At 38.9% G+C, this 26872-nt stretch overlaps 2 protein-coding genes across 5 annotated transcripts in view; both read left to right on the top strand.

The window, feature by feature from the left end:
* Positions 1-17291, top strand: part of lrp2b (low density lipoprotein receptor-related protein 2b) — a 39860-nt gene extending 22569 nt beyond the window's left edge. Inside the window, exons 46-81 of one of the 2 annotated variants that reach the window (XM_055057812.1) lie at positions 453-578; positions 670-789; positions 929-1060; positions 1814-2015; positions 2094-2389; positions 3118-3634; positions 3733-3888; positions 4095-4265; positions 4370-4593; positions 4676-4853; positions 5739-5935; positions 6040-6285; positions 6391-6519; positions 6670-6789; positions 6996-7112; positions 7559-7675; positions 8189-8326; positions 8988-9110; positions 9695-9823; positions 10884-11015; positions 11096-11221; positions 11326-11469; positions 12152-12317; positions 12393-12521; positions 12601-12821; positions 13604-13786; positions 13907-14026; positions 14144-14231; positions 14709-14773; positions 14880-15006; positions 15171-15234; positions 15348-15485; positions 15650-15736; positions 15958-16017; positions 16102-16158; positions 16998-17291. In XM_055057812.1, the coding sequence (XP_054913787.1) occupies positions 453-578; positions 670-789; positions 929-1060; positions 1814-2015; positions 2094-2389; positions 3118-3634; positions 3733-3888; positions 4095-4265; positions 4370-4593; positions 4676-4853; positions 5739-5935; positions 6040-6285; positions 6391-6519; positions 6670-6789; positions 6996-7112; positions 7559-7675; positions 8189-8326; positions 8988-9110; positions 9695-9823; positions 10884-11015; positions 11096-11221; positions 11326-11469; positions 12152-12317; positions 12393-12521; positions 12601-12821; positions 13604-13786; positions 13907-14026; positions 14144-14231; positions 14709-14773; positions 14880-15006; positions 15171-15234; positions 15348-15485; positions 15650-15736; positions 15958-16017; positions 16102-16158; positions 16998-17036 (5384 nt within the window). In that variant the 3' untranslated portion in view covers positions 17037-17291. Of the gene's footprint in view, positions 1-452; positions 579-669; positions 790-928; positions 1061-1813; positions 2016-2093; positions 2390-3117; positions 3635-3732; positions 3889-4094; positions 4266-4369; positions 4594-4675; positions 4854-5738; positions 5936-6039; positions 6286-6390; positions 6520-6669; positions 6790-6995; positions 7113-7558; positions 7676-8188; positions 8327-8987; positions 9111-9694; positions 9824-10883; positions 11016-11095; positions 11222-11325; positions 11470-12151; positions 12318-12392; positions 12522-12600; positions 12822-13603; positions 13787-13906; positions 14027-14143; positions 14232-14708; positions 14774-14879; positions 15007-15170; positions 15235-15347; positions 15486-15649; positions 15737-15954; positions 16018-16101; positions 16159-16997 lie in introns of both variants that reach the window. The other variant, XM_055057811.1, reaches the window with a different exon arrangement.
* Positions 17292-19177: 1886 nt separating this feature from the next.
* LOC129377713 (MAGUK p55 subfamily member 3-like) overlaps positions 19178-26872 on the top strand; it is an 18117-nt gene continuing 10422 nt past the window's right edge. For 2 of the 3 annotated variants that reach the window (XM_055057838.1, XM_055057836.1), the window contains exons 1-7: positions 19178-19422; positions 24503-24647; positions 24815-24933; positions 25336-25413; positions 25529-25609; positions 26181-26318; positions 26421-26502. In XM_055057838.1, coding sequence (XP_054913813.1) covers positions 24623-24647; positions 24815-24933; positions 25336-25413; positions 25529-25609; positions 26181-26318; positions 26421-26502 — 523 coding nt within the window. In that variant the 5' untranslated portion in view covers positions 19178-19422; positions 24503-24622. Of the gene's footprint in view, positions 19423-23981; positions 24016-24502; positions 24648-24814; positions 24934-25335; positions 25414-25528; positions 25610-26180; positions 26319-26420; positions 26503-26872 lie in introns of all 3 variants that reach the window. The other variant, XM_055057837.1, reaches the window with a different exon arrangement.

Below are 26872 nucleotides of genomic sequence, written 5' to 3'. Positions count from 1 at the left end.
AGATCTACATGGAGGGACAACACAGTTTTAAAGTCAGGGAGAGTACTGAATTCAGTGTAAATAATTTTTCACCCATTTATTTATCAGATAGTTTATAGTTAGTCCAACTAATTCTCCTTTTATGCACCAGATGGAAGATCTTCCATTCACATTTCTGAGAATTTTATTGTTGAATTTTTACTGGGAAAATGTGTAGAAACTCTGGATATAGAAAACTGTACAGAAAACTTTCTACTTACAGAAAAAACTCCAGATTATCTGGTGTTTTTCAGCAACTATGTTAAAGTATCAATAGTCAAGATAGAATACAACTAGAATCCATGTTTCTGTTTCTTCTGTTCTTTAACCAAAATATTAAATCTTCTCCTAATTTCAAATCACAATTCAAAATGCATCTGTTCAAGTTGGCCTATTCTTGATCATTTTTACTATTTCATTTCTTCTTTTTCCAGCTGAGCGTGTGTGTCCAGGTGGCCAGATCAAGTGTGAACGCAACAATATCTGCATCTTCCCTGAAAACCTATGTGACGGCTACAACAACTGTGGTGACAACAGCGATGAGAACCCCCTGTTCTGCGGTAAAATACCACTAGAAACTATCTTTACATAGACTTCATCATTAAAAGTTTCTTCCATTCTGAATTTGTTTTTTATAAATTACACCTGCAGCTGGCCGTACATGCGCTGCCAATCAGTTCAGTTGTGATGAAGGAAAGTGCATTCCTAAGTCGTGGGTCTGTGACTCCGTCACCGACTGCACTGATAAGACAGATGAGCCTCCTACTTGTGGTAAACCTTCTCTATTTAAGCTTAAAATATGACTCTTCAGTTCTTTTCAGAATAGTTTTCCTGCATAAATAAAAATTTTAATTTGATGCTTTGAGTCACATTGCAATGTAATTTAAAGGTATTTCTCTGTTTTGTGCAGAGGACATAGTCAGAACATGCGCTGCGAGCGAGTTCACATGCACCAATGGGAACTGTATCCCTCAGTCCATGGTTTGCGACGGCAACAATGACTGCTGGGACAACAGCGACGAGGCTCCAGAACTGCAGTGTGGTGAGAAAGTAGTTTAATTGAAAAGTATTCATAACACATTTTATTTTTAAACTTCTGTTATGTTACAATCACAGATTTTGAAGTATCTTGTTGGAACTTAATGTGACAAACTGAATTATTCCTAAGTATGAGCTGGAAAGAAAGAAATCCATGGTTTTCAAAAATGTTCAACAAATAGAGATCTAAAATTGATTTACTTGTTACTTCATTGGTGACTTCTAAAAATACTTTCATTTTGGGGTTGCAAAACGCCACTTCATACTCAAGATCCCTTTTCAATTTTAATAGTTTAAACACTAAATGTACATATTTTAATATGCTCAGTGGGAACAGTTTTATTTAACGTCAACAGTCTTCCTTATTTCTACTCTTAGGCATATCAGCATAAAGGAAAATGAATGCTGCTCCTTGATTGGCTGCTTTGCAAATGCCAGCCAATAGTCAAATAGCTGCAATTTCACATATTTTTGATATGGTCTATGAAACAAAAATTTACAAATAGATAAATTTTTGCAAATAAAATTCCATGAATACTTAACCAAGACAGAATAATTTTACTTTACACTTTATTGCCACTTTGTATTAATCTATTGCGCTCAATGGAGTGAATGACTTTATTCCCAAGAACCCAAAGTCTTTTTCAAAGATGTTTTCCTCCTCCAACACAGCTGAATCACTCTGTTAGTATGTAAAAATGTTTTGTATTGGCCTCAGACACACATTTTATGTATTACCTTTCTCTTTGTGCTGTAGGTGAGCGTACCTGCAGTTCCAACCAGTTCACCTGTCCAACCTGGTACCCGGGCCACCCTCGCTGCGTGCCGCTGAACGCCGTGTGCGACGGGGAGAAAGACTGCGCTAATGCAGCCGACGAGCTGCAGAACTGTCCCAACCGGACCTGCCACATGAATGAGTTTGCCTGTGCCAACGGACTCTGCATCCTCATCCCAAACCAGTGCGTGTTGAACACTTGCAAAAGCGAAACAGCAGACGTTTATTTAGCCCAACCTAAACCTTACTCTACCTCTCCCAGCTGTGACCGCGTGAACGACTGCGGAGACGGCAGCGACGAGTTGAACTGTAAGTACGACACCTGCAGCAGCAGCCAGTTCACCTGCGGGAACGGAGCCTGCATCCCCGCCTCCTACACCTGCGACGGGGATAACGACTGCCTGGACGGTTCAGACGAGGCCGACAGCTTGTGCGTCATGGTGCAGCCGACCTGCTCGCCCCAGCAGTACATGTGCAGCTTAGGAGAGTGTATTGACCTCCACAAGGTGTGCAACGGGCAGAAGGACTGCCAGGATAACAGCGATGAAAAAGGCTGCGGTGAGAGAAATGAGCTCATGTACTTCACTGTGTTTGACTCGTTACAGTGAAGACAGATTAAAGGTGTCACCTAAACAGGATATTTTTTAAGACAGATTAACCCGGATGAGATCCTAAGAGCATGATGGGCCAGTCCTTTGTTTTTATTCTTAGCCGTTTTTACTGGAGTGATTGACTTTGTTGCTCAAATATTTTATTTGTAAAATAGTTGTCTCAGTTCAATTCAATTTAATTAAATTTTACCCTGCAAAACCACAAAATCTTACCAAATATTTTTAGTCCAGTTTCTTAGAACACTTGAAATAAGAGAAAACTAACTAAAAATTACTTTTCAGGAAGATGTAGAAGCTTATTTTAGGTCAATAATTTCTTAACATTGATGTAAAAGTACATGTTGCACTGACAGATCATTTCAGTAAAAACATGGAGAAACTGTCTTGTTATAAGTGAAACAATTGACTTTTTCTCATAATTTTATTCTTGTCAGAATTTTGACTTTTTTCTAACTAGATCAGAATTCTGAGAAAAAAGTCAGAATCTCTTCTGTAGAAAACATACCAAAATCTGCTACATAGTTTTAAAACACTGACCTAAGAAAATGAAAATACATTATATTTTTTCCCATCTCTAATTAGAGTAATTAGAGTTTTTGAGCTATTTTTGCTTTTTTAAATATTCTTAGTGCAAAACTAATCTTTATTTTTGTATTTCTTTTTCCTTCTGCTTAGGAGTCAATGAGTGTCTGAACACACAGGTCCATCAGTGCGCTCAGCTCTGCACAGACACCCCCACCAGCTATTACTGCTCCTGTAACCCAGGCTACCGCCTCATGCCCGATGGAAAAGCCTGCGAGGACGTCAACGAGTGCACCACCACGCCGGCTGTGTGCAGTCAGATCTGCGAGAACAGCGTTGGCTCTTTCCACTGTAAATGCGCTCCTGGGTACCTCCGCGAACCGGACGGACGCACCTGTCGTCAGAACAGCGGCATCCCCTCATACCTGTTGTACGCCAATCGCTACTACGTCCGCTATTTATACGTAGATGGGACAAAGTCTGGCATAGCGCAGCAGGGCCTGTCCAATGTGGTCGGCGTAGATTATGATGATTATGAGAAATGGATTTATTGGCTGGATGTGGGTGCTGGAAAGATTGAGAGGATGCGTTTTGACGGCACCGGCAGAGAGACACTAGTGGCTCATAACATCGGAGGAGCTGAAGGCCTGGTAGTAGACTGGGTGGGAAGGTGAGTAAAAAGAGAGCAACGTAAAGGTTTATGCTTATCCATTATAGTCAAATGTTTGCAATTAAAGTACGTCAGTAAGAATGTTTTGCATCTTGCAGGAAGCTGTACTGGGTGGATAGTTTTTACAGCTCGGTTCATGTGATGGAGTTGGACGGGCGCTACCAGAAGAAGCTGGTGACCGGAGAGTTTAAAAACGGAAATGACACGTATTTCATCAGCCGACCGCGCGCCGTGGCCATCAACCCCAAATATGGGTACACACGCACACAATGAAGCACAAGCTTTAAAGTTGTTGAATAACTCCAAAAAAAAACATTAAGTGTTTGTGTGAGACATTTTAGTAACTTTAAGATCTAATCGTATTAATAAATTATATATTTGAATAAAAATTCCTCCTAATCTCATTACTCATTTTTTGACTTGCCCTCCTTCTTCTTCCCTGAATGTCTCTTTTTCTCAGATGGCTGTACTGGACAGACTGGGGCGACAAAGCGTATATCGGCAGAGTTGGCATGGATGGCAGGAACATCAGCGCCATCATCACAACCAAACTGGAGTGGCCCAACGCTCTGACCATCGACTACACCACCAACAAAATTTTCTTTGCTGATTCACATCTTAACTTTTTGGAGTGCGTCACTAAACAAATTACAGTGCATTCACAAACTGTGAAAAGTGTTTTCCTTTTGGGATCGCTAATACAAATTTTCTCTCATTTTTGTTTAAATACTTCAGCTATGCAGACATGGACGGGCAGAACCGACACCGGGCCTTTGCTGGGACTCTTCCTCACGTCTTTGCTGCTTCCCTGTTCGAAGACTGGATCTACTGGACAGACTGGAACACTCACACCTTAGAGAGAGCTCATAAATATACGGGCGAGCAGCGCGTCATCATGGGGAACAACACCCATCGGCCATATGACGTCCGAGTCCACCACCCCTACAGGCAGCCGAGAAGTAACTCAATATATACTATTTAAATTGAGTCTTTGAGAAGACGACAACAACATTTATTTTTGGGGATAATTTAATTCACCAGGTGAGAACCCTTGCTCCTCACATCACCTGACCTGCAGCCATCTGTGCCTGATCGCGCCTGGAGGTCAGCAAGCTTCCTGCGAGTGTCCGGATCACTTCATTGGCATAGCGGTGGGATTTAAGACCCAGTGTGTGGCAGATTGCTCCAGCACCCAGTTCCGCTGTGGAGACAATGAGAAGTTAGTCTGACGGAAAACGCTGCTTTCTATCTGTTTCACTTCATAATTCACTGTTATACTTATTCATCAAATCACTCCTGATTTGTCAACTAGCATCACAAAGATGTTTTACTAGACTTTGGAAATTAAATCTAATAAAATAATAATAATTAGCATATTTTGAGAGAGGCACAAGTGCCACAATTTGAATTTATTTAATAAGTGCAAATTAGTCAATGAACAAATTTAGCAATTAGGGCTAATTTTCAGATTTAATACAAAAATAAGATTGGAAAAAAATGTAAAATTAAAAAAAAAATTAATGACTGTGTAAATTAGTTAGATATGTTTTCACAATTTACAAAATACAAAATAAAATATTTACATTTTAAAATTATTTATTATTTTATATTCATAGCACACATATTTATCTTTTTATGGTATATAGTTTACTGATTTTAAACATTTTTATGTTGCAACAGATTAATTTATTGTATCTCTCAATTTTACAAAATCAGTGGCAAAATTAGAAATTTTACTATTGATTAGTTTGTGATTACTAATTAGTTTGTTATTGTGTGGCTGTCACACAGATCATTTCATTTGAGAAAAGAAATATCAAATAAAAAAATATTAGAGAATTTAATATGTAATGAATTCAGTTTTTTGTTAATTTTTAACAAGTGATTATTATTTAATAAATTATTTACATTATAAAGGTCTTTAAATTTGACTTGGATGACAAATTACAATATTTGCTCACAACTCATGATCAAATGAAAATGGAAAATTATAAACATCTATTAATTCATATAAATTCAAAAAAAAAAATTTGGAGAGAAAATTAATTCTAAAGGTTTATCTATTATCTATCATATCTGCCACCATTTTTGTGTGTTTTTCTAGATGCGTACCCATATGGTGGAAATGCGACGGCCAATCAGATTGCGGCGACGGCTCAGACGAACCTCAGACCTGTCCGCATCGGTACTGCCCCATCGGACAGTTCCAGTGTCTGGACGGGAACTGTACCTTTCCCGGTTTCCTCTGCAACGGACACCCAGACTGTCCTGACAGCTCAGATGAGGACGCCGCCCTCTGCAGTATGGGAGTTTCATAAACCTGAAAATATTAAATACATCAGTTAATCAAATCTGATCAGATTCTTAGTGGAAGTCGGCTCATATTGTGTTTCGTGTTGTCGTAGGCAATCATCGATGCGAGGTTAACCAGTTCCAGTGTAAAAACAAGAAGTGCATCCCTGTGTCCTGGCACTGCGATGGAGTCAACGACTGCTCTGATGGCAGCGATGAGGACGCAGAGACTTGTGCTCAGAGGACCTGCCGACCTGGAGAGTTCAAGTGCACCAATGGCCGCTGCCTACCTTCTATTTACGTGTGTGACGCCCAGGACGACTGCGGAGACGGATCCGATGAGCCGTTTGAAACCTGCAGTAAGTATCAGAATGGATCCGGTGGAGATCTGGTGTTACTGGAACGTCTTACAGTTTCTGCATATTCAGATCTCACCTCTCGTTTATCCTTCTGTCTCTTCTCAGTGGGTCCAGAATACAAGTGTGATGAAGACACAGAGTTTTCCTGTAAGACAAACTACCGCTGTGTTCCTCAGTGGGCCCGCTGCGACGGCAAAAACGACTGCTTGGACAACAGCGACGAGGAAGGCTGCGGTCAGTTCTCTCACCTGTTAAACATCCACGTTTGATCTTCTTGATATTCTTTTGTTACTTCTGAAGAGTTTTCTACCTGATTTAGTTTATTAACTTTGATACCAAACTGCAGTCATTGTACACTAACCATGTGTTGAATCGCCCAAACAGAGGAGCTGACTTGTGACCCTCTGGGAGATTTCCGCTGTGACAACCACCGCTGCGTTCCCATACGATGGCAGTGTGACGGCGCCAACGACTGTGGCGATGGATCGGACGAGAGAAACTGCGGTAAGTCTTTGATTCTCTATGCTTTAACTCAGTCGTTGTTGAAGCTTCTGCAAAATACTATACATCCGTGTTTCTCTTGCTTTATAGATTTTGCTATTTTTAATCGTAAATATACTTTGTTAATTTATTCTCCCTTCTTTTTAAGCTTTATATCAGATGAATCCGCTGCTTTCAGGCTGTGATTAATTTTAAATTTTTTTCTCCAGAGCCAAGGTCTTGCACCGAAAGCGAGTTTCGATGCGACAACGCTCAATGCATCCCTGGAATCTGGCGGTGCGACCATGACAACGACTGTGGAGACAACTCGGATGAGCGAGACTGCGGTGAGTATGCAGTGCATTTAAAACCTACTTTGTTTTTGGTTTGCAGCTCTACCTCTATCAGCGTTCCTGCACAGAAGTGAAAAGTGTTAAGTTTGCTTTTGATACTTTCCAGGACTAGAATCACTGAGCACTGAAAATGCTTCTTTCCAGACTTTACTATTGATACAATTTGTACAAAAAAAACATCAATTGAAAACACCGTTTTATACAATTTGGTTTTAGTTTTGGATAATCCAGACCAGATTTGGCAAATCTAAGAATAATAATCCTTTTTTAATGTCAAGGACAGTTTCAGTTCGACGCCATGATTTGTAGAACATTTTCAGAGTGTACTCAGATCTCCTTAAACTAATAACAACAATAAGAAAAATAATAATTTGACTAATTCAGGAATTTTGAAACAGAAGACACTTAGAGACGCTGATTTGTGCTTTTCTCTCCTTCAGAGCTGCTGACGTGTCGCCCAGGTTTCTTCCAGTGCAACTCGGGTCACTGCATCCCCGCCGCGCTGCAGTGTGATGGCAAGGCCGACTGTCTGGATTTATCTGATGAGACCAGCTGTCGTAAGTAAACACAAAAACTAACAAAACCCCACCAGGTATCCAAGTATTTTAGTTCACTTTTTTTTTTACAGATATAGAAACATTATTCCAGATTATTGGCTTCCAAGTTGATCACGCGTTTGTGTAACAATGGTTTACGTCTTTATGATTATAATTAACATGAATTGTTCCCAGAATACTGTTAAATTTTCAAAAAATTTACGACTTTTACATATTTTCCAGTTTGCGAGTTTAAATTTTGAATAAAAAAGGAGTTCAATTTTCCATTTCTGTGGTCTTAATTACTGCTGATTAAGGAGGTAATACTTAAGCACAAGTTTTAAAAAGTTTCTTCACTGACATGCAACAAAAATGTATTTAAGTGATGCAATAAATTTATTCCTTATTTTCAATTTGATTATATTCTTGTTCAACTTAATTTTGAGAAATGTTTTTGTGTCATCACAAATAATGTGGTTTATACATTAATTTTTTTGCAGCAATGTGATTCTCTGATTCTTCCGACTTTTCTAGCAACTCGCTACCCAGGAGGCCGTTGGTGTCGCCCCAATGAGTTCCAGTGCGCGAACCGGCTGTGTGTGAGTCCAAGCTGGGTGTGTGACGGCGTCGACGACTGTGGAGATCGCTCCGACGAAGTGCTCAGTCTTTGCTGTGAGAAAAATCACCATTTTTATCCTCATAATATTCTGTTAAAAGTTTTATTTCAGCTTTTTTTTATCTTAATCCAAAATCAATAATATGTGACATGTTGCAGTAAGAAAACTAACTATAGACTTTCAGTGTTACAGTTTGAGTTCTGACTTTCAAACAATGTTTATAAGATCTAAATTTCTGTGAAACAAGTTAAACTGATTTTATAGATGATTGAGACACTACTTTATGGTGTCTTCAGGTGAGACAGTGTTGAGAGAAATTAGTTTCTCAAATTGGTTAAGGCTGGAATAAAAGCAAAATGCTGCCACAATTTAGTGTTTTTTAGGATGCAATATTGACAAAAGAGCTTTTAAATTTAGTAGCCAGCTTGCTAGGTCTCAAAGCGTTCTACTTACTGAACAAGTTATTAAAATATTTACCCTAATCAATTCATGTTAAAGCATTTCCAACCTGTTCAAACTTTTTTAACATACATCTGAACTTCAGGCATGGAAATTAATATATTATGAGCTACAAGCCTTGACTCATCTACAAAAAAAATTTAATAAAAAATTGTATTTTCAGGTGGAAAATTCTGATGTAAAATTGGAAAAATGTTGGTTTGAATTGTTTGTCATGTGATAAAAAAAGAAGTAAAATTCTATTTGTTTTCAATCAGTGAACATCACCTGTGAGAAGCCGTCCAGGTTCCGCTGTGCCAATGGTTACTGCATCTACTCAGGCCTGCTGTGCAACAAGAAGGATGACTGCGGAGACGGCAGCGATGAAGACAAAGTCCTCTGTATGATTTACACACACACACACGACATTTTATCTGCATCTGTAAACCACAACACCACATCCAAAGCAAGCTCAGAAACATGTGGACTAATCCACATTTGCAAACTACAAATCAGGCTAAGTGCAGAACTGTTGTTGTCCACTTGTTTTGTGTTTTAAATGTAGCCATAACCAGATTTGTGATAAGTTTCAGAGATTGCCAAGCATAAGTCTAAACCCCTCTAATGCGCTGACCTTTGCTGAACTGAGGTCAGTGACACGGGAAATCCCGGTGTAAAACCAGTGACCCCAGAGGTCACAACGCCTCCAGCTTCCAGATGATAAGAAAGTAGTTCACTTCATGAAAATGTTGCACAATCGGCTTAAACATTCATCAAATTATTCTTAGAGAAGATTATATTGTTAGGGGCAGGGTAGTCATTCCCACTGGCTTGTTCACGGAAAATAAATTGTTTGTTGGTCATATCATGTTACAACATGCAACCATTGTTTCTGTGTGCCCTCTTAGTGTTTGATATCATAGTGTGGTGGAAAAAAATGTTTAACTTTAGGTCTCTTTAAAGAATAATTGTGCGTCTTTGACAGGCCGTGAGCCCACCCTGGCCCCCTGCAACCTGGAAGAGTTTAAATGTACCAACGGTCACTGTGTGGCCCTGCCTTACGTCTGTGACCACAACGACAACTGTGGGGACCGCACAGATGAAATGGGTTGCAGTGAGTAACACAAACACTTATTAACCTTATGGAAAACATATTTGAGTTATTCTATGTATATTCTTAAGAGAAATTAGACAAAATTTGGATATTTATTCACCAAAAATTTCAGATTAAACATATTTGGCGTTTAATTCCAACTACAGAAGTATATTAGACTTACCAGTTGCCATTTTTGCTTTAATTGCTTAATTGGTTGCTAGGTTACTCTACTGACAGGGCTGGATGATTTAAAAACAGGTTCATATCTGCTACTGGGTCTTACGGTTATAAAATAATAACACAAAACTTTCTAGCCTAACTCTGGCAAGACAAGTTTTTAAAAACATAAACACCTCAAAAACACAAACTCTCACCAGGTATTTTTGGTCTAGTTTCTAATGAAAATGTCGTAGTAAACTTGAGAGAAAACAAAGTAACTTTTCACCACAATATAGAAACTTATTTGAAATTAATTCCTTAATGTTGCTGAAAAAATTCCAGTTATTAGTGAAATAATTTGGCAGTAGAATAAGACATTTTTCTCATATTATAACTGAAAATGTCTTGTTCACTTATAGCTAGTACCTTCTAATCAGTATTAAGGAATTGTTGACTTCAAACAAGCTCATATATCTCGCTGAGAAGTTACTTGTACGTTAGTTTTGTCACATTTCAAGTGTACACAGATATTTGGACTTGAAACTGGACAAAAATATTTGATAATATTCTATGTTTTTGCAGTAAAGGTATTTGATCTATGCAAAAATAACATTAAAATGTTGCAATTTTGAACTACAACATTGTTTAACTCACTTTAGAGTTAAGAGGTCAAAGTAAGTTATTTTCCTAACTGATGTATCAATCTTAAAAAGGGTCTTGAAATGTTTTGAAGTGTTTTTATGAAATCTCTGCCAACCTTTGAAGCTAAGTAGTAGATAATAAAAAGATCCGATGTGAACATTTTCTGTTTTGATATTTACATAAAGTTGAAAATTCCTCTCGTTCTTTTTCCATTTTCTTCTTGAGTTCTTTAGCAATGACTTGTTTGTTTGTTTTTCTCTACAAACTCTGAATCCAGATTTCGGCCAAGATCGGAACTGCGATGAGAAGCTCTGCCAACACGTTTGCACCAACCTGAACGGTACCGGCTTTATCTGCTCCTGCAGGCCTGGATATAAGGTGGACCCCGACAGCACCTACAACTGCCTCGGTAAACACATTCCCAACCCAAAGAGGTCCAAACCCACTTGTTCTCTCTTTCGGAACCTGACAATTTTCTCTCTCTTGCAGACATTGATGAGTGTAAAGAGTACGGCATCTGTCCTCAGCTGTGTAAAAACACCAAAGGAAGCTACGACTGCGAGTGTTCATCTGGCTACCGAAAAGTGGGTGATGGAAAGATGTGTGAGGCCGAAGGTGAGAGTAATTTTTTATGGATCTTAAGGGGTGACAAAAAAATCGAGGAACATTTCACCATGGTAAATATGTGTTAAAATATGTAACGTGCGCTTCTCCTTCAGGAGCCCCTCCTCTGCTGCTGCTCTCGGAGAGCGTTCAGATCCGGAGGTTCAACCTGCAGGCGGAAACTTACCACGACTTCCTCCAGGAGGAGGAGCGCATCATGGCTCTGGACTACGACTGGGACCACAACAACACTGGATTCAGTAAGACGCTTTTACTGGTCATCGCTTTAACGGGAACGTTTTGTGCAAAATTCAATTTTTTTTTACGTCATTATGCTTCCATTTATGTCTCAAATGGTTGTCAGACAATCTGTTAGTGTTTTTTTGTTACTGGAAAATGAGCCGTATCAAAAACATCCCGATTGTTGAGCCACAATTAACAGACGCTGCGCTGTTACCTAGCAACCCCAGACGACCCTTGACCCTCCAGAAACCCACGCAGAGCTCCAGCACATTTGATCAGCTTGTTTTACTTCTGTATGTAAAATGGCTGTTGGAAAAGACAAGTGTGTTATTGTTGACTTACCATTCAAAAGCCACTTGATGCATTCTTGTTTGTTGTGCAGGAGGCTCCACTTCTGCTTTTCAAAGATGTATAGTTGTATAATTTTGCATCTGTTTGCAGACATTTTCAGGATCAAGTGTAAAATTTGACTTGTGGGGCGTGGCCAGCTGCATCTTATATGGATCAGGGTTTAAAGTGACAAGAGGCCTTAAAACAACTCATTCTGAGAGAAATTCAAAATAAAAATGAAAATCTCACCTTTATCTCACTAGCTAAGAATGATTTTGTGCAAAAAATGTAATGAACATGTTTTATATACACAGTAGACGTATCCTAACATGTTCAGTAAGTTTTACATTTTGTTTATTAACCTTTTAGGCATGGTATACTTCACTGTTGCTGGCAAGGACGCTGAGCCCGGTGCCATTAAGAGAGCGTACATACCATCAGTGGACGATGGCAGTAATAACATCGCTGCTGCTGTTGACCTGGGTATCAAATACATCACAACACCTGATGGCATCGCTGTGGACTGGGTGGGCAGGTGAGGTAGTTGATTTCTGTATTAGATTTATATCAAAATGTCCACTAATGAGAAGTTTGTGTTTTCTCTTCCTAGAAACCTTTACTGGGCAGATTCCAGGCTGAAGAGATTAGAAGTGGCCATGTTGGATGGACGCTACAGGAAGCATCTTGTGAAGACTGATTTGGGGTATCCATCTGCTGTGGCGGTCAACCCTCGGCTCGGGTAAGGCAGAAAAAAATTGCCTTGCTCTTGACAGACACAAACAAACCAGTAAGAATTACTTTTCTAATTCCTGCTGCAGAATGCTGTACTGGGCAGACAGAGGAGAAGAAGCTAAGATCGAGTGTTCGTGGTTGGACGGGCAGGAGAGAAAGGTTCTAGTTGCCGACGGCCTGGGTTGGCCCACCGCCCTGTCCATCGACTTCGCCAACGGAGACAGAATTTACTGGTCGGACTCCAAGGAAAGCCGTATTGAGTCTGTTCTGCCTTCAGGAGAGCAACGCAGAACCGCAGTTTATATAGGTGAGAAACAGGAAGTGGGTCTTAAAAGGCTCACATTGTACAGTTAATGTGAGCCTTTTATTTATTAAAAGTAATAAATAATGTCTGTCTTCTTGCTGCTTCTCCTTGAAAGTCGCCTTTGTGGAGTCTTGGACTAATAGACTAGACTCTCCCACCTGGTCTATACTCAACCTTACCAAGTATTTTTCTACCCAAATATCTTGAAATAAGACCAAGCCACTTTTGAATCAGTGATTCCTTAATTTTGATTAAAACATTTTAGCCCTACTTTGAATAATCAGCCTTTAGAAGTAGCACTTTTTTTTCCATCAATCTTAAGCAATTATAGACATAAACAAGCTCCTTTGTCTTGCTGAAAAGTTACTTATAAGTTAGTTTTGTCTTATTTATAATGTACTAAGATATTTGCTCTAGAAACAGACAAAAAAAATCCTGATTTTGTGCTTTTGCAGCCCTGCTATACTTATAAAAGACCATGTCACATGTTGGACTCTAATCAGTAATTAGCCAACATTTTATGACAATTGGGTTTATTATATTTAGAGGTGAACCAGGGTAAATGCCAATGTTCACCCTGAAAAGATTAACAACCAAAAAGATTGTTTTTTCTCTTCTCCAGCATAAATGTGCACTATTTCATGTTGCTTTATCTAATAAAGACATTAAAGTTTGATTCTCCAACTGGTTTTATTATGTGGAAAATTTCAGGGTCTGCTGCATTTACATGCCTGAAGCTTATAAAAAATCTAACTTTCTGCTTTTTTTCCTTTTTTGATGCGTAGATGTGAGAAACCCCTTCAGCGTGTGCGTGTTTGAGGACAACGTTTATTGGAGCACTCAGGAGAAAGGCGAGGTTTTCCGGCAGAACAAGTTCGGCCAAGGAGACAAAGTGAAACTGTTGACTGTTGGACCTTGGCTGACTCAGATCTCTGTGTACCAGCAGCAGAGATACAACTCCACGGCCAGTGAGACCAACACTCACATGTTCAAGAACATTATGAAGAGAATGTCGTAGTATGTCCTTTATTTTCCACTCTTTCCATTTCATTCCACCTTTTTGCTTTTTTTGTTTTGTGCACATGCAGTAAAGAATCCATGCAAAGGAACCTGCAGCCATCTGTGTTTGATCCGGCCGGGCGGCTACACCTGCGCCTGTCCTGAGGGCACCAACTTCATCACCGGCAGCAGCACAGAATGCGACGCCGGTAAGAAACAAAACCTTTTAGCTTCTCTTGTGCTAACACAGCAGAAAGAGATGAATTTGTGCAGACACGAGGACAGAGAACAGAAAAAACTCACTCGGTATTTCTATGATTGCTCAGGTTTTGATCCACCGCCCACCATGCCTCCACCATGCCAGTGTCAACATGGAGGCACGTGCTACTTTGACGACAACAAGGCTCTTTGCATGTAAGAGTTTGGGTTCTGTTTCACTGCATTAAACTGTGTTAAAAATGAAAAAAACACAAGTTGATCTTTTATTGCAATGCCATGATCACACAGTGAAAAAAGATGAAAAATCCAACCTTCAATTGGGAAATTATTAAGTTAATTCAGAAACGTTTTATTTCTAAAAAATTACTTGTTTAATGGGGTTTTGTATGAGATACACACTTTATTTTGCCCTCCATTAAAAATAGGAAAGACAAAAAAACATGACATCCAAGTGAGTTTGATCTTTATGTCAGGCAGAGGCTGAAGGGAAATATCGACTTTCTTAAATTAAGTAAATTAGATTGAAACTATGAACCTGGAAAAGCGTCTGTTTAATCTGTGGGGGATATCGTAAAAATCTCCAAAGCTAAGTGTTGAAATTATGAATGCCAATAAGTTGAACATTTGTTCAGAATATAAACAATGTGGCTTTTTATGTTTGTTTTTACCCAGATGTCCTTCTGGGTGGAAGGGTGATTACTGCCAGACCAGTGTGCACAACGTGGTTGCATCTTCAGGTACGCTGTTATTACCATAGAAAGAGCAGCAGAAAATAACAATAACATTGATATTATTATCAAAAAGTCTCATTTTGTGCCTCTTCCTTTTGTGTTTCCCTGACAGTTGGAATAGCCATCGGGGTGACTGTGGTGATTGTGGCCCTGCTGGTGGCTCTGGTTTACTTCTGCAGGAAGAAGTCCAACATCAGCTTGCCCAGTATGCCATCCATGCCCACTTTCTCAGGGTTAAGGTGAGCTGTTGCTGTCAAATGTTCAACCCTAACAGAAAGATGCACATATGGGACATATATTACAACATATTTTATCCTAAAACTGGTTTATATTCTACTTTTTAAAGGCAGTTTCTATTTTTTAATGCATTTTGACACGTTGAATTTTTGTTGACGATTTTTAGGAACAGATTCACCCAAAATGGACCAAAAACAGAAGAGAATGAATCGAGGCAGAACGGAGACGCAGTCAGTAATAATTATCTTTTTTTACCTTCTTTTTGTTTTATTATGATTTTTCTGCACCGTTTTAAACCCGGCTGGTGAACAGTGTAAATGAAACGGCTGTATTTTCCGCCCAGGTCCAGGTTTCCTCCATCTCGGTGTCGATGGTTGACACGGAGGGGAAGAGCTTCGACAACCCGGCGTATGAAGCTGAAGGCCAGCCTGGCTCTACCAGCAGGGCGACGCCCACTTCCATTCCTCCTCAAACACACAAGGTCATTAAACACACACAACCGTTTTCCACTCAACCTGTTCAAAACCTCTTATTGTTAAACATGTTCTGTCTGATGCCATTTTCTCATGTTTTTTGATGGAAATATGTTTAGAAGACATTTGTAATTTATGTAAATGTTGATGAGCTTAATTTATTTTTCCTCAGGAGAACATCGTTAACCCCCTGTATGTGGAGGGAGGTCAAGCTGTGGGCGACCTTTCAACAAGTTCTGCTAAATCTGGCATTTCTAAGGTCAATTTATTAACCAGTTGAAACAATAAATTATTTTTCATTGTCATAGATATTGTAATCTGTCTGTTTAGCATTTATTTATTTATCTGCATTTACATCTGTCTAATTATCTAGCCATATATCTCTATCTGTCTCTATTTATTCTGTAAGTCTGTGTTTCTGGATCTCCTGTTTCTGCGCTCAGCATCAGAGATTAAATTTTCCTTCTTCTTTCTCAGAAGGCTGTTGATGCTTTTGAAGAGGATGTTGATGTTGCATCGAGTTCCCGGGTAGCCATGGAGGTATGCGTCAAAGTTTAGGACAAAAGGTTTGCAATCCTCTGTGAAACCTTTGTCTAATCGAAACTTCATTTCTGATTTCAACAGCAAATCAAACCCGCTCAGGATGAAGGTTCAGGCTCCGTCGTGAATCCCATCTACTCGGTGAGCGAAAACTCACGATGCACAAATCTCTGACATGCAGCCATGAAGTCTCATGTTTTATCTGATGTAAATATTTACCTAATAAAGCAATGCCATGTGATAGAGATGTGTAGAAAAACAAGAACATATAATCCTCAAACTGTTTTTGTAAAATGTGGATTCCCAAAAAAACTAAAGTATCAAAAAGTTTTTTTTTTGTCCTTCTATCACAAATGTAAACAAAAAATGTTACTCAACACTCAACTGTCTTTCTTCCGCCAAGACTTAACTTTCCCCACAACGAACCCTACAGACAAGACCGACATCAAAAAAATAAATACATTTAAAAAATTACCACATTGCTACTGTTAAGTACAGTGGGAGATCTGTGATGCTGTGGGCCTGTTGCTCTTCTAAATGCTCTAATATTCCTTTTAGAATATTAGAGCATCAACAATTCAACTCAACTTTCTAACAGTTGACAGTTTCACAAATAGTTACAGAAACATCCCAACAAAAAGATCCCAACATGAAAAAGAAAGACTTACAAAAAATAAAAACAACAAAAGCAAAAAAAAGGCAAACAGCAAAAATACTACTATTTTTTAAATGAATAAAAATCGAAAAAGTGACAAAATCATTGCATAAATGTTTTTTAAACACAAAATTTATCTCCCTTGTAAGTCTTAGTTCCAGAATAAGACCCTGGTAGAGAGGATTATTTATTTCATACAGTTTTAACAACAGAAAGATAATCCTGTATGCGTTATTTCTTTTTATCTTTTCACACATCTTCACAGTGTTAGTGAAAACCAGCTCATTTTGCTGCATCTCTATACAACATTTTGATGTTCTTGCAGGAACACGAACATGAGTCGACTTCTGATTCCGACGTCTGAGACGACCTCTGCGACCTGGACTCAACAAAATGTATCTAGAAACCTTGCAAAAGGCAAAGCAAAGTATTCTGTGACACCTTTAAATGTAACTTAACTTCAGTGAAGGTATTTGTATGAATATGATCTAGAATATGTGATTTGTTATGACTATAATCTGGCTGGTGTAAATCAAACCTTTGAAATATTGTTGATTAAGAGTTTGGTCTTTGGAAATGTTGGAAATGAAGCATCTTTTATTAAACTTTTATCATTAAATTGTGTCTGTCGCTGGCATTATTCTTTGATCTTTCAGTCTAATAACAAGAAGAGGCTCCCCCTGCGTTATCCCTTTTGATCACAGATAAAACTCTGATCTCCATCTTCTGCGTCTGACCCACTGAGCGACTGCGAAACGCTTTGTCATCCTCTATTTAATCCTGTGATCGCAGAGCAACCTCAACACTTCTGTGTGCCTTTTCTCACACACTCCAGTGTGTCTGAACACATTAGGGCCGTGCCAGCCAAATGAGCAGAGGCACCACAGACAAGCGAACAAGACAGATAAGAGAGAGGGGCTGAGGAGGGAGGTGGGAGCCGTGTTTTTGTGGCTTGTGATGATTCACAGTCCACGTTTCCAACCTGCTGGTTCCCCATGAGGCATCGCCCAGAGAGCGAGCTGCACTCAGGGAGACAGGGAGGTGGAGGGAGGGAGAGACGCTCACCAAAGAGGCATGCAGCTCACAGTATGTGTGCACATAGTGCTGCCTTCAGGGTCTGTGGGAACATTACCTCATGCATGAATTGTCTAGAATGGATTCTAGAAAGCCAAGGAATATTTAAAACGAGAGTTGGAAACATGTCAGTTTTCTTCTTAGTGACAGAAAAATCTGTGTTTTTGTACATCCAACTGGATGTAACCGGATTCTTTCTGCGTTTTGCTGGTTTTATGGAATGACACAGTTTGTCTTTGAAATGGATGGTTTCTCAGTTTATTCTGACGAGAACAAGCAGAAAAACAACCATGTTACGGCCGCCCGCTCCAAGTCCGACACAAAAACAGAGCAAAACAAAAGTAAACTACTGCAACTTTGAAATTGTACGTTCACTTAATCATTCACATAAACAAATGTGTTTATATATAAAAAACATAATAACCTGGATGAATTTAGATTTTTTTAAAAACACCCACCTCTCCCACAGGACAACCTGACAAAAGGAGTACAAACAATGACGGTAAGGAACAACAGGAATCACACAAAAAACTACATTTTGTGTAATTACACCAAAAAGAAATACAATCCAGTTACAAGTGCATCAAAACTAACAATTCCAACAAATTGTGATCTATAAACTAGGAGTGCACTGATTGCAGTTTTCTGGCCAATCTCCAAAAAGCCTGACCTGCTGATTCTGAGTGTCTGTCTGTTGTTGAGTTGGCAACGGTGGGGCGACTGTTGTTACATGCAAACATGCAGACATGATCTGGGGGCCGGTCTGTCAGGCAAACCTCTCTAATCGCATAGCAAAAGAGGACAGTGGCAGATTTTTCGACCTTTGCTGCGGTAGATAAGATTGGGGGATGAAATCGGCTGATTGCCGATCTCCTAAAATGAAGAAAATCAGTGCAGATAAATCTAAGTAGCCCTACTACGAACACATCCACTAACATGCATGTACTTTAATGCATTTTTTAAATTAATTTAAAATCATACAAAGGTTTGGGACATATGTCTGGATACAGAGATGCTTTCTTTCTTTCTTTTTTGCCTCACAAAGATAAAATTAATCCTAAACGGTTGCTCAAATCTCAGATTGGACTGGAAATTATAAGCAGCCTTAAAAATCCAGATTGGTGCTTCCCAATAAAAATAGATAGCAATATTCACTTTTTCTTTTTTTGAACATTCAAATTATATTATAATTTAAACAGAGAGGAATATATTGTCCGCATCCACAACCATATTAGCACAAGATCTAAAATAAATGAAATCATATTGTAACCAAACCTCTACAAAACTTTTTTTGTCACCTATAAGGATTTTAGTAAACATTTCTACTCACTTATTTTTAATAAGAGTGATTACAAAGAAAGAAAACCTCTGAGCGTGGAATTTACGAGGCGTCCCCGAAGGCAGCAGGAGGAGAGCCGAGACAAGGCGAGAGCGAAGTGGCGTCGGGGGGAAGGGGCGGCTCATTGAGACAGGCAGGCAGGCAGGCAGGAGCGGGGAAATAAAACCCAATGCATGCGACTCAGCTGCGGACTGGACAGACAGAACCTGGGAATAAAGGAACAAATACAAATAAATAAACAAAACAAAGGTTGGTTTGAATTTGTAGCTGCCGGGCTGTCGAGTGGAAACAAAGACAGACGGAGAGAGGACCGCACGCTGAGAGGAGCCTCAACAAGGTAAGGATGCTTCACTTACCTCTGCACGCATTTCAGCCTTTATTTATTAGTCTGAGACTGGATGAGAGATGTGGGAATACACAGCGCAGCGGTCTGAGGCTAAACTGCGCTGAAAGAAGAATGCGCTTTTTTAAACAGAAAAGCTTTGGGAAACTCTTAAATGTTGCAGGTTTGACATTAGATGTATGAAGGAAAAACGTGTGACTGCATGTAAATGAGGGGTGTGGACTACTACCTGGGGCAGAAACATACCCAGCTCCAGTCCATCTCAGCTGCACTGTAAAAAGTAATTTCATGGCTTTATCTGCGCTTTGGAAACGCATAAAGAGATGTGTTGAGGAGGAATAAAGAAATGAGTGATTTTAATTAGCGGTAAGTGAACACAGAGAAGTCCTAATTTGATTTCATTTTATTATGATTCTGTATCTGTGTTGGGAATAATAAAAACATAGGCGAAGGAACAAGGGGGGCTCCGGGGGGGAGGTGTCCCCCCCAATATTGGAGGCAGGCGCTTTTGATTTCACCGCAGTTGTGAAAAATATTTGATTTTGAAATCTTCCGCTCGAGTGCTTTTATTTTGAAGGCGCAACACAGCGGCTTCAGCAGAGCGCTTCCGGAATGACAACACACCTGATCACACTCAGGTGTATGATGTGTTATTATATTATATTATATTATATTATATTATATTATATTATATTATATTATATTATATATTCAGGAGAATTGCAGTGCTAGTGATGCTGTTGAAGAAAGGAGAAGAGACTAAGGAAGCTCTGGTGAGGTCTTCAATTAGTTTATTGAGTATTTAATTTAAATTTTTAAAGAAACTAAGCTATTTTATTATGAGAAGAGCAGGTCAGGGAAAACTTAGGTCTCAAAGCAGCAATATTATCTTTTATTACTTAATGTGACAGGCCTACCCACATATAGTATGTAGTTTAGTAAATTTATTACCAGGGATGGCAAAGTTACTTTGAAAAAGTAACCTTATTACTCAATGAAAAATTCATCCATCAGCTAGAAAATGTGCATCTCCACCGTTTACGTTTTTGTCGCTGTTGTTACACATGAAACATAATTCCCCAAGAAAAAAGAAGAAAGTAAAATACAGTCACAATTTGCCAAATCCTGCAAATTAACAACAACAAAAAAAGACAATATAACTTAAAATGATGCAACAATTGCTAGAAGGGGCAAAAGGATATATAGACCTCTTCAAATATGACCAAATTAATAATGAAAAAATATAAACATGTTGCATTTATTTATGATTTGGCCGCCAAAGTTTAAAATCTCACAAATAAAGCTCCTTATAGACCTCATTTGAGATTTACAGCCTTGTATCCTACCCGTCTGCCTTGTCTTCTAGCTTTTCACTGGATATTGTTACACTGTGTTATTGCCACTTTCCCATCATCCCTGAATCAAATCTCTTCTGCATTGACTTCTGTATTCGTTTTTTTCTCTGACATGAAAGATAAAAAGATTTTGCCTGCAGGTTTTTGGAGTGTTTTGCGAGATAGACTCAGAAACCTCGGGGTCGTTCCCTCAGACACAAAGGCAGCTTTTATTCCAGCAGCGAGCGCTCAGGCCGGCCTGATCCTCCATCCGGCTGCTTCTCAAATGGAGGCGTGCTGAAGGTGTCTTCAAGTGATTTTCTTATAAGCTTCTTAAGAGCCTTCTGCCTCCTGACCTCCTCTGCACAAACATTTCAGTTTCTGTCTGGTGTTTTATCTAAGCAGCCTCAAAATCTCACATAATCCTGATGATATCGAAATAACAATGCAGATTACAATTTCATATTTGCGCTTGGTTTCAAATCTTGATTTTAAACTTGTAAGATTACATGTAATGAGAAATTAATCATTTGGAAAGAGAAGCTTGTTTTTGCTAGTAATTACATAGAAATGCATTTCTTTTTAGATTGTCAAACACAAGGTCTGGGGGCCAAATCCGGCCCACCGTGCCTTTTTAAGTGGCCCTTTAGACTCCAGACTTAAGCATAAATCGAACCGTCAAGATAACAGTTGTGTTTAAATATTGTTTTATTAATTTTATTTATTAGTCAACACTTCCAGTTTTATTATGTTGTGGAAATTCACAAAAAAAATCAACAAATCGCGGCATTTTTTATTCATAATTGGGAGTTTACTGAAAATTTGAAGTGATTTCAACTCCCACCTGTAGGTGGCAGTATATTGTAGTCCTCCACTTCTGCCTCTTTTTTTACTTATGTCAAGTTCTAGTCTGTGATTGATTTTTTGCCAGTCATAAAAAGTCACATTTAATGTCATACACAAGTGGAAATATTGCAAAAGTCGTTGGTAATATTTTCAAATTAGCAATTTATTGCAAAAAATTACAAAATAAAATGAAATCCTGGAGGGACTGATCAATGTGAAAATGGACTTATCAAAAGCAGAGACGGTTCTAACCATTTATTTATTGATACATTTCGGCACAGCTGGCCCTTTAAGAATATTCGTTTGATACCCGGTTTTAGATTATTTAATATAATCTGCATCTGGAGATTTGCGCTCTACAGAATATATGGGAATATAATCGGTCAAATGCAAATATGTCAGATGAATTTTGTGGGGTGGCATCGTAAACGGCTTCACACACACACACACACACACACACAATGATGGCCAGATGGCATCTGCAGCATATTGGCGACCTGGCCTCCACTTTGTCTTCCTCTTGGGACCCGTTCAGCAGCGAATGAATCTGACAAGCAGGTGGCGTTCACGCATGTTTACATGCGAGCCAAGAGGAGAGAGACATTTGGTTATAATATCTGTACGCAATACTTGGAGATTTGACCAGTTTCTTGTTTAACAACATGTGTGATCCACATTAACGTAAGCTGATTTACCAAGTATACACTCCGCCTCATGCAGTTTGTAGTTTTTGTCTCTTTATTGATCATTTCTCTGCATCACTACTGACACTTCCTTCTGCTTTAGTTTCATTGAAATTGTCGTTCATGCTTTCCCTGCGCGCTCTGTTGTCTAAATCCTGGAGGTTAGATAGAAACACCATATGGTCCGTGGAAACCATTAGTAACTCGAGTTAATGAGTGAGAGAAACACCAGAATGATATTTGGGTTAAGCTGTCGCTGACAGCTTGTGATTGGAGAGAGTCGGACCGTCGACTCTCAGGGACAAACATAGAAAACTCGAGGAATGTCTGATTATTACGGTGTTATGACCCTGAGCATCCAGGTTCTGACACTTAAATCTCAGCAGAAAAAGCAGAATTTGCTTTCAATCAAAACAGAAAATTATTCCAATTCCAACTAGAATAATGTTGATAATATTGAATATTCTTTATAATAATGCTTTTTGCATTACTAGAATTTTGACAAATGGATTCAGAGCAATAAAGAAAACCCTTAATTTCCTTTAAGTATTTATATTAAAGCCTTTTTGCTTTTCTTTTTATTCAGTGCAAACAAAATTAGAAAGCTACTATTAGTTAGTCAGGTTATGGCCAACTGTAATTTTAAAGCTGCATCATCTGTGTTAAATGTGCTGTGACACATTTATTGTTCTCTTCACCAAGGAAAAGATATAAGAGTCTGAAAGGTCAAATCTGTCAAGTTTTTATTTACTACGTTTAAATACTTTTTTGTTTGTTTAGATTTCTGGAACAAATACACATTTACCAATTAAATCTGTATTTAATTGGCAAATTAAGTACACAATATACTCACATATCAAAGATTAAAGCTAAAGAAAAGACGGTCAGTTAAGCAGGCGGGCGGTGACTTCACTTTATATCTGTATCGTATTTAACCAGCTTTCAAAATGGAGACAAAAATTCAGATTTCCCAACATTATCTGAACTGAGATTTTCTACATTTCAAGTTCATTTTCTGAAACCATAACAGAACACTTTAATGTGGAAAACAACAGTATTATTTCTCTGTTGCAGCTCTACACATTCAGCTCAATAAACTCTTCATGAGTGAAGTCTAACGGCATCCAGCAGCGTTAGACTGAATCAGTCTGGGAGTATTATTATTATTATTGATGCCTGGGTTAAGGCTCAGTCTTTGACTGAGGTTAAAGGTCATGACTCAACTGAGCAGTTTCACACAGATGGCTTGTAATCACAGTGGTGACATAAGTCTTTCACCATACTGCATGAGGATTAGTTCAGGCACAGCTGTGCAAAGTAATACGGTTGAGGAGAAGCAGATAAAAGTTTGTCTTTGTTACTTTTTGGTATATACAGATGTACAGTAAACGCTGATATTGCTTATTTTCTTGTAGCACCATATTTGAGTAAAATTACCAGCATCGCAGCATTTACAGAAATGCAGTATTACTCAATTTGTGCTGCATTTGTGCTGATTTTTGGAGCAAAAAAATTCATTTGTGCTGCTGTGATTTTAAGATTTTACTTTAAGTTTCTGGAGGTCAGACAACTTCAATCCGTGGCTCCCACATTATGAAATCAAATCAGCCAAAAGTTGTTTTTCATCTCTGCTTGTTACGTACAGACATATTTACCACTCTGACCAATGATGTTGCTTATTTTCTTGCAGCACAACGTTCTAGTGATGATTGACACCAAATTTGGTGAGCAACAATTTTCCTGCACAAACATTAATTTTGTTCCATTTAGGTAATGTAAAGGGACTGGTTAAACCTTTGACCTTTAGTCTTTCGTTAATATCTTCAACACAAAAGCAGCACAAACGCAGCTCTTAACCAAGAATGACGTATAGTAACACTTTAATATTGGTGGGATGATGAGTGATGGTATAATTCGAGGCTAAATTGGCCAGTTGTATTTGACCTCACAGTTCTCCAGTGCAGCAGTGTGAGATTAGCTAAAAAGAGCAGGTAATAATTACAGCAAAGCTTCAGCATGAATGAATCCATTGATCACCTTCAGAGAGCCGCCGCTCTCTCCTTCATCTTACATTTAATGGCTTTTTAATGATAAATTACAATCAGAACTCTGCCCTCTGCAATGCCAGGCGTAAAAAAGGTTTTAGTTGTCAGAGCATACAACTTTGATTTACCTTAACTGTCTATAAAAATGTTAGTTTTTTTCCTGTAGTTGTGTGTGACTCTCCACACGTGAGGACAAGAAGAAAACAGAAGAGTCAGTCAGCGTTCCTTCCTTCCTTCCCCCTCCTCGTTCTCTCATCTCCTCATCCTCCTCTGAAGGGTTGAAGCCATGCCCATTGTTTCTGCAAATACAGGTAGAGTGAAACAAATGTCCTACATATTTGTTCACGTTTGAAGCTTTTTGTGTTCTTACAAAAAGCCAGATGTTGTACGATGGTCAGTTTAAAACCTGCATTGCAGGAATAAAACAAGGATGCTAGTAATGGTAGGATTATTTTCAATTTATTATTTGTATTTGCAGGGCTGCATGAGACTCTGGCCATCCTGACATCTCAACTCCACCCTGATGCCAACCACAAGGAAGACCTGGTCTTCCTCAGAGACGTCTTCAGTGAGAAGAGCATCGGTTACCTCATGAAGGTAGAGCAGATTCTTAATATTAGATGCACAAAATGTCATTTATGAACCTTTTTTATTTTTTTTGCGCTTATAGTTGACAATAATGTTTGAATCCATCAATTCAACAACAACAAAATCTGCCAACCATTAAATAATTAATAAAATCCACTACCACTCTGTTTCCATTAATATTTCTATTTTTCTTTCTTTATTTACAATTATTTACCTAAGTTTGAATCTGTGTGCTTACATTAATGTAAAGTTTTAATATTCGGTTCATACTTCCCATCAGTAAGGAAAGTGTTTACCTCCTTAAACAGATATCAAAATATATTGGGGTATCCCTGGCATTCTTAAAAAAGAAGTTTCATTAATATTCATCATCTCTCTTACATCTATTTAGTTTCTCTCATGTTCTTGCAGATCCATGAACGGTTAAAGCTGTACGAGAAGTACAGTCCCACTCCGGTCCTGCACAGCGCCTCCTGTCTGGCAGAGGATGTAGGTGCAGTGAAGTTTCCCTTTGAATATTCCTTAAATTGAATTGTTCATTTCTCTTTGTGTGACACGAATAGAGTGATCTATCAAAGAAATAAGTGTGATTTTGGCTCGTTAGCTGGCAGAAGAGCTTCAGAGTGGGCCGCTGCAGGATGACGAGCGAGAGCTGCTCCTTTTGCTGAACACACCTCACCTGAAGGTAGATTCCCATTCACTCTAAATCTAGCTTTTAAAAAACTGAATGTTTAATCTATTCCCCTTTAATGATGACATTCAGCTTAGTGGTTTTCTCTGGAGTCTTTTGGGGAACAGAAAATGAAATCTCTTGGTTTTTCCCTCAACTTTTCCTCAGCATTGGATAATATTTTTGCCTTTCTTAATTTAAAAAAATGCTTTATTTATCCCAAAGAGAAATTAAATGTATCTTGAAAGAGTTATGGATGGTGATGCTGTGGTAGCAGTCAGTCTTGCAGCTGATCTTGTTGCTACAGTTTTGCAGACATTTCATTGCCCTGTTTCCTGTCGAGCGACTTTCAGGTGGATGCCACTAGAGCCAACAAAACCTAAAAAGAAAAAGAAAAACAGATCAATAAGTATCTAAAACCAGAGAGAATAAATGTCCAAACGTATGACCTCAGCTAAAAGAGGTCTGAACAAAAGTCTGAGAAAAACCAGATCAGAATAAAGTAGCAGAGTTTCTCCAACTTGCTGCCTCTGGGAGAAAACTCTGTTTACTTTAATGCATCTGTTTTATCTGTTGGCTCATGCAGGCGGTGCTGTCAGCTCACGACATTGTTGCCCAGAAGAAATTTGACCCAGTTCTTCCCCCGTTGCCAGAAGATTTGGACGATGACTTTGAGGAAGAGTCTGTGAAAATCGTCCGTCTGGTTAAGAACAAAGAGCCTTTGGTGAGGGTTGACTTTAAATGCTTACCTTGACCAGAGAAAACCCAAGATCCAGTTTAACGTTCCTTTCTGTTCCTGTCATTTCTTTATTTTCCTTTCCACAAGGGAGCAACCATTCGGAGAGACGAGGCCACCGGAGCTGTAATCGTGGCAAGAATCATGCGTGGAGGGGCGGCTGACCGCAGCGGTGAGGCCTCTGACTCGCCTCACCGCTAAATCGCTTGATCGCTAAATCTTTCCGTTCTTTTAGGAAACAAATGAACATTCAGCAGCAGGACAGCAGCAGGAAGGAGCCATATGTAAATAATCCTGAAGCTTCTATAGAGGAAACTGCAGTAATCTTTCTCTTATATGTTAGAAGTTGATGTCATCAGAGCTGCTACATGTGAGGAGATTAAACTGTGCGACCCATTGAACTGTCAGCAGGCATCAAATCCTTGAGATTATGGCCACAAAATTGCATATTTCCAGATTATAAACATCCCCATGCCCGTCGCCATGGGGATGTTGTTGACTTGTCACCAGTGGGAAATAGCTCCAGAGTTTTTCTGCCTGCG

The sequence above is a fragment of the Poeciliopsis prolifica genome, unplaced genomic scaffold (assembly GCF_027474105.1).
Source record: "Poeciliopsis prolifica strain line A6 unplaced genomic scaffold, Auburn_PproV2 SCAFFOLD049, whole genome shotgun sequence".
NCBI classification, from domain to species: domain Eukaryota; kingdom Metazoa; phylum Chordata; class Actinopteri; order Cyprinodontiformes; family Poeciliidae; genus Poeciliopsis; species Poeciliopsis prolifica.
The sequence above is the reverse complement of the archived record's forward strand: the minus strand, read 5'-3'. Positions and strand labels throughout refer to the sequence as shown.